The sequence below is a fragment of the Talpa europaea genome, assembly GCF_964194135.1.
Source record: "Talpa europaea genome assembly, chromosome: 6".
Taxonomy (NCBI): Eukaryota; Metazoa; Chordata; class Mammalia; order Eulipotyphla; family Talpidae; genus Talpa; species Talpa europaea.
The window spans coordinates 100,209,594-100,216,985 of record NC_140072.1 but is presented as its reverse complement, the minus strand read 5'-3'; the positions used below and the strand labels follow the sequence as shown (position 1 = coordinate 100,216,985).

The window sequence follows — 7,392 nt, the reverse complement described above, 5'->3', positions numbered from 1 at the left end:
TTCCCACCTCCCTGCTTGGTCTCCCTACTCAGGGGAAACGGTTGCCACTTCTTCGGAAAAGATCCCAGAACATATCCCACGGGTTTGAACGAAAGGAAAATATAGTAAGATGTTGAAAGCAGGACAAAAATCAAATTTTAAAGAACGTTTATTAAAAGCATCAGCTCCATCGCCTTTAAAATAAATTCTCTTCCAGTGTATGACTTGACTTGTTTTTGCCTCTCCTCCTTCGCATGTATTTGCATAGCCTGCTCCATAAAACTCCTCAATTAGAGTCAGCAAGAATTCCACCTGTTCCTGCCTGGGGGCCCATTCTCCTGGTCTTCAGGGATGCCGCAGGCAGGCTACCTGTTGGGGGAAGTTAAACGCCGACCAGCCCCGGGACCCGCCCATCCCAGAGCTTGGCAGTGCCGAAGCTCCACACTTTCGCAGGCAGATGGCTAAGTTCCCCCCAGGTTTCAACGTCATGCTGTGATTTTGTTCTTCTGGAACGGGATGAGTATTGCTTCCCAGAGCGGCCCTATTAGAACAGAAAGAAAATCCTCTAAATAGGCGGAACAAGGCATCAGGAGGGAAAGTTTTCTAAATGCACTTTAATACGAGCCGGGTATTGTGTGGAATTCAGCGCCCATCACAGTTTAGCCAGAGAGTTATGGCAGTGATTGGGGATGAATAGAGAAATATAATGGATACATGTGGCGTTTACTCGTTATATTCCAGTTAGCCTAACTCCGCTGTGGAAACTGTTCAACTTTCTCTCCTCTTAGCTTGTCACAGTGAAATAATACAGACATTGGGGCCTCCAGTGGGATCGCCTGCCACGCCATTCTATTTCCACTGCTAACGAGGGCTTCATAAGCCTTTGATACAGTCTGATCTTTGAAACCTTTCCAAATCTCCTCGAGCTTATGCTAAATCCTATTTGGAACTTTTTTTTCCTTGCCTACTAGCGCCCAAGACTTAAGAAAGCCATTTGGACAGTGACATGCATACTAACACAGCGCAGGGCTCTTTGAAAGGGAAGTGGCGGCTCCGATCATCGGGGCTCACGCGAGCAAAGCACAATTGAGTACACAAATTTGAATAAAATCAATTTTCTCTTATCCTCCGGGCTCCTCAATCGAGAGGCTATTCCGAGTGCCACAGGAAGCTGGGAGAGAAGGCGCGAAGAGCCTCGCGGGTCTTTCTGTCACGAGGGGGCTGCGAGCGTTCGGTGAGCCCCGGAGGCGCAAACCGCAGAGCGCGAGAGCGGGGAGGGCGGGAGGAGGCCCCAGCCCCGGGGCGCGAGCCCGGCGGGTCGGCTCCGGCCCCCGCAGCCGGCGCGGAAGCGGCACCCGGCACGCAGCGTCCCCTCCTCTGCTCCGGGCGCGCTGCGCCCACTCTTCAGCACGCAGGGCGCTGGCAGGAAAGAGAAAAAAGCTGACGGAGTTAAAGAAACAAAGGGAAGATTCTCCAATTTTTCTTTCTTGTTTTCCCCTCGAAGCTTTTCCACATTAAAGGGATTGTCGGGGGCGGGCGGGGGAGCCGCGCGAGGGCGAGGCCGCCATTGGCTGCGGGGCTCGGGTGATTTGCATAGCGGCGGCTATGAAAGCGGAGGCGGCGCTCGGCGGCGCAGCTCCAGTCGCCGGCCAGCGGGGAGCGCGGCGGCGGGAAGGCGGGTCCAGCGGTCCTCGGAGCGCGCCGGAGCCCGGGGCTGCAGCCCGCAGACTTCCGCACCCGGCTTGCAAAGAGCGTGCTCCGCGGAACCCGGGGCTCGCGCTCGCACCTGCAAAGAAGAGCAGTCTCTTCCGTAGCCTTTGGAATAGCACTTGGCGCTGGCGGCATGGGTCCAGGGCGGCGCAGAGGCAGCCCCTGCCTTTTCCCCTTGCAGCTCTTCAGCCTCTGCTGGGTGCTCTCCGTGGCCCAGAGCAAGACTGTGAGGTACAGCACGTTCGAGGAGGATGCCCCCGGCACGGTCATCGGGACCTTAGCTGAGGATCTGCATATGAAAGTGTCCGGGGACACAAGCTTCCGCCTGATGAAGCAGTTCAACAGTTCGCTGCTCCGGGTACGTGAGGGCGACGGGCAGCTGACCGTCGGGGACGCTGGGCTGGACCGCGAGCGGCTCTGTGGCCAGGCTCCGCAGTGCGTGCTGGCCTTCGACGTGGTCAGCTTCTCGCAGGAGCAGTTCCGCCTAGTTCACGTGGAGGTGGAGGTGAGAGACGTCAACGACCACGCGCCGCGCTTCCCCCGGGCCCAGATTCCCGTGGAGGTGTCCGAGGGCGCGGCGGTGGGCACGCGAATCCCCCTGGAGGTGCCGGTCGACGAGGACGTGGGTGCCAACGGACTGCAGAGCGTGCGGCTGACAGACTCGCACAGCCCCTTCCGCGTGGAGCTGCAGACGCGCGCGGATGGCGCCCAGTGTGCCGACCTGGTGCTGCTGCAGGAGCTGGACCGGGAGACCCAGGCCGCCTACAGCCTCGAGCTGGTGGCCCAAGACGGCGGCCGCCCGCCACGCTCCGCCACGGCAGCCCTCAGCGTGCGCGTGCTGGACGCCAACGACCACAGCCCGGCCTTCCCGCAGGGCGCCGTGGCCGAGGTGGAGCTGGCCGAGGACGCGCCCGTGGGCTCTCTGCTGCTCGACCTGGACGCGGCCGACCCCGACGAGGGCCCCAACGGCGACGTGGTGTTCGCCTTCGGGGCCCGAACCCCGCCCGAGGCCCGCCGCCTCTTCCGTCTGGACCCGCGCTCGGGCCGCCTGACCCTGGCGGGGCCCGTGGACTACGAGCGCCAGGACACCTACGAGTTGGACGTGCGGGCGCAGGACCGCGGCCCCGGGCCTCGCGCCTCCACCTGCAAGGTGATCGTGCGTATCCGCGACGTCAACGACAACGCGCCGGACATCGCCATCACCCCGCTGGCCGCCCCCGGCGCCCCTGCCGCCTCACCTTTCGCCGCCGCCGCCGCCGCCGCCGCCGCGGCTCTCGGGGAGACCGACGCGACCTCGTCGACGGGGTCGGGGACGCCGGAGACCGGCGCCATCTCGGTGGTGCCGGAGGGGGCGGCGCGCGAGAGCCTGGTGGCGCTGGTCAGCACCTCGGACAGGGACTCGGGCGCCAACGGGCAGGTGCGCTGCGCCCTCTACGGGCACGAGCACTTCCGGCTGCAGCCGGCCTACGCGGGCAGCTACCTGGTGGTGACCGCGGCGTCCCTGGACCGCGAGCGCATCGCCGAGTACAACCTGACGCTGGTTGCGGAGGACCGCGGCGCGCCCCCACTGCGCACGGTGCGGCCCTACACGGTGCGCGTGGGTGACGAGAACGACAACGCGCCCGTCTTCACACGCCCGGTCTACGAGGTGTCGGTGCGCGAGAACAACCCGCCCGGCGCCTACCTGGCCACGGTGGCCGCCCGGGATCCGGACCTAGGCCGCAACGGCCAGGTCACCTACCGACTGCTGGAGGCGGATGTGGGCCGCGCCGGGGGCGCCGTGTCTACCTACGTCTCTGTGGACCCGGCCACCGGGGCTATCTATGCGCTGCGCAGTTTCGACTACGAGACTCTGCGCCAGCTAGACGTGCGCATCCAGGCGAGCGACGGCGGTTCCCCTCAGCTCTCCAGCAGTGCCCTGGTACAAGTGCGGGTGCTGGACCAAAATGACCACGCGCCGGTTCTGGTACACCCAGTGCCGGCCAACGGTTCCTTGGAAGTGGCGGTCCCCGGGCGCACGGCAAGGGACACGGCCATAGCGCGCGTGCAGGCCCGGGACGCGGACGACGGCGCCAACGGGGAACTGGCATTCGAGCTGCTGCAGCAGGAGCCCCGAGAAGTCTTCTCCATCGGCCGCCGCACGGGGGAGATCGTGCTCACCGGCGACCTGTCGCAGGAGCCGCCTGGTCGCGTGTTCCAGGCGCTGCTGGTCGTATCCGACGGCGGCCGCCCCCCACTCTCCACCACAGCCACGGTCAGCTTCGTGGTGACCGCAGGCGGTGGGCGCGGGCCAGTGGTGCCAGTCAGTGCGGGGAACCCAGAGCGCTCTCGCCCGCCCGGCTCGCGGCTCGCGGCGTCGGGGCCAGCGCTACAGTGGGACACGCCGCTGATCGTCATCATCGTGCTGGCCGGGAGCTGCACGCTGCTGCTAGCCGCCATCATCGCCATCGCTACCACCTGCAACCGCCGCAAGAAGGAGGTGCGCAAAGGGGGGGCCCTCCGGGAAGAGCGGCCCGGGGCGGCGGGCGGCGGAGCCTCGGCTCCCGGCTCCCCAGAGGATGCCGCCCGGAGAGCTGGGCCCAGGCCCAACATGTTCGACGTGCTCACCTTCCCTGGCAGCGGCAAAGCGCCCTTTGGCAGCCCCGCGGCCGACGCGCCTCCGCCCGCGGTCGCCGCGGCCGAAGTGCCGGGCTCGGAGGGCGGCAGCGCCACTGGGGAAAGCTCCTGTCACTTCGAGGGGCAGCAGCGGCTCCGCGGCGCACACGCCGAGGTGAGGCCTTCCTTGGGCTGGGCGCCCCCCTCCGTGCTCCGCGGACAGGATGGGGGAAGGGACTGGAGGGGTCCGGGTAGACGTGCGCGGGAGATGCTTAACTTGTTGCACTTTTTTGTTCGTTTCTGGCCTGACCCTTACCCTACTTCCCCTTTTCCCTGCTGCAGCCGTACGGCGCCTCCCCAGGCTTCAGAAAGGAACCCGCGCCCCCTGTGGCGGTCTGGAAAGGACACTCATTCAACACCATCTCTGGCCGGGAAGCAGAGAAGTTCAGCGGCAAAGACAGTGGCAAAGGAGACAGTGATTTCAACGACAGCGATTCTGACATCAGCGGGGACGCTCTGAAAAAGGATCTCATCAACCACATGCAGAGTGGTAAGGACTCTCTTCCCAGCCTCTTCTGCCCTGCTGCAGCATTCCTGCTCTCCCTGCCCCGCTGCCACTCTCCTTCCTATTCTCCCTCTCCCTCCTCTCCATCTCTTCTCCCAGCTTCTCCCATTCTTCCCACATTTTCCAGTCCTCCAGTTCAGGATCCTGTACTGCCTCATACAGTGAATCTCAAAATGTCAAGACAAGGCATATACACCACTTGAAAAAAGCACATTCCCATCCTGTTGGGTAGAGGTAAGGGTGACTCTAGCAGTGTGAGCTGGGAGATTCTATCTATCTGCCTATCTCTTTCTTCCAACAAAAGAAGCCCGACAACTCCATATTAAGGTGGCTGGACAGAAAGCAGTGTTTTGGTTTTTGTTTTTTTTTTTTTTTTTTTTTTTTTTTTCAAATCTTGAATGCTCATAGGCTTTCCTTTTCAGCCAGCCCTGACATTCTGAAGTTGGCCCTGCGGGTGTACGTAATCTCAATAATGATAGTCATGCACTCTCCCTCTTTCTTTTCTGTTAGGACTATGGGCGTGCACCGCTGAGTGTAAGATCCTGGGTCACTCTGACCGCTGCTGGAGCCCATCCTGTGGAGGACCCAATACTCACTCCTCCCCGCACCCACCAGCCCAGATGTCAACCTTCTGTAAGAGTACTTCCCTGCCTCGGGATCCTCTGCGCAGGGACAATTACTACCAGGCCCAGCTACCCAAGACAGTGGGACTGCAGAGCGTCTATGAGAAAGTGCTGCACAGAGACTATGACAGGACAGTCACTCTGCTCTCCCCTCCCCGTCCAGGAAGACTCCCAGACTTGCAGGAGATTGGGGTTCCTCTCTATCAGTCCCCCCCTGGCAGGTACCTATCCCCAAAGAAGGAAGCCAATGAAAATGTGTAATCCCACGCTGCATGTCTTCACACATATACAGGTCACTCCGAGAAGCCCCTAAGTTATTGACCGGTGTCAGTGTTGTATATATAAATATGCAAGATGTGCCTTAAAATGAAGTTGTTGGAAGCTATTTCCAATCACATTGGTACTGTTTGGTATTTGCAAACAAAAATGTAGTTATTGTAATTTTTATGAAATGTGTGCAGTATTTCATTTTTCTTATCATGCTATTGACTTTAATTTCACTTGCAGCTTGCCATTTTCTTAGTGTTTTTAACCTGTACATTGTGTAATGTAATGTTTGTATATAATGAAATTTTGTTATATTTTTATATAATAAAAGCTAACATGGAAGTTATTGCCAAAGGAACTGTCTGTGAGACAAAAAAAATAATAAAACATGTTGGAATTACTTAATGGAAATTTATCTTTCATCTGAAACAACCTAGTGTTTGAGAAGTTTTGCCTTGCCAAGTTAACTTGTGTATCTTGAGTCTGTGGTAGATTTCAAGTTCAATGTTATTTAATTACATTTGGTTTTCTGTGAACCGTGTCACTTATAAAGCACAGTAATAAAGGATTTGTCATGTGTTTGAAGAATCTGTTAATTGCTTTTCATGAAGTTGCCTACAATCAGACATCCACAAATAATTTGAGTATCAGAGTTAAACCTTCTTTCAAGTGCCAATTATTTGGGCATTATTAATGTCCACGGCCATCTAAAACCTGTGGGATTTCAAATACTGGAAGTTCATTCGAGTATTAAAAATATTTGTTGATTTTTATAAAACATGAATTTCCATATGCATCAGGCATGCAAGGAAATTATTGCCCTCATTTATTCACGCAACAAATATTTATGGAACATGTACCAAAAAGTGGAGGAAAACTAAGTTTGACTTTTTCATTCACTAATTAAACAAGCATCTGTAGAGCTTTTACTAACTGTAGTAACTCCTCTAGGAGTGAGGCTCTGGGTTAAGAAGACATAGTCCTTAGCAACTCCTAACATACAGGGATAATAGTACGAAAAAGGCACTAAATCTCAAGTTTATGAGTAAAATGGCAAAATGCTTGGGATTTGCTTTAAGATGTTATAGATCAAAACACAGGAGGTGTTACAAAACAAGATTGATTAAATATTGATTATTATTGGTGCTGGCATGGATAACCTGGGGGTGGGGGGAAGGTGGTAATTATACCAGAGGTAATTATACCAATCTATGAGTTTGTGTTTAAAATTGTACATAATGAAAGGTTTTTTAAAAGACACTCAAACGACCTTTGTGTGTTATTTTCTATGCATTCATTTCAACTCAAAATGATGATAATAATAAGAGCTAACATTTACAGATCATGAGCAGAGCTTCTTATAAATCTGGCTGCATACGTTATCTTTTTTAACCCTCAAACAACCATGATGAGATGGGAACTCTAATAGCCCCCATTTTAGAGGTTACAGCAAGGCTAAATAAAATGGCCAAAGGCATACAAATAATAAGTGGTTAGGATAAGATTCAAATCCACATTATTAAAGGCAAACAAAATGAAGCAACAAAAGAATTTTTTTAACTTGAAGAAAAACAAAGAGTGAGGTGGAAAAGTCCCAATGCATTGCTTTTACTGCCTGATTATTGTTTAGCCCTTTATATTTGTGAAGTGCCT

The 7,392-nt window shown here is 55.7% G+C and overlaps 1 protein-coding gene across 2 annotated transcripts; it reads left to right on the top strand.

The window, feature by feature from the left end:
* Window positions 1-1,822: 1,822 nt before the first annotated feature.
* Window positions 1,823-5,733, top strand: PCDH8 (protocadherin 8; the record flags this gene model as incomplete). 2 transcript variants are annotated; one of them, XM_084234637.1, is made up of 3 exons in its annotated part: window positions 1,823-4,168; window positions 4,627-4,834; window positions 5,360-5,733. In XM_084234637.1, 3 exons carry the CDS (start codon window positions 1,823-1,825, stop codon window positions 5,731-5,733), a joined length of 2,928 nt encoding a protein of 975 aa, XP_084090763.1. The 2 variants fall into 2 exon arrangements, with proteins under 2 accessions (XP_084090763.1, XP_084090762.1); XM_084234636.1 differs by having other exon boundaries at window positions 1,823-4,459.
* Window positions 5,734-7,392: the final 1,659 nt, after the last annotated feature.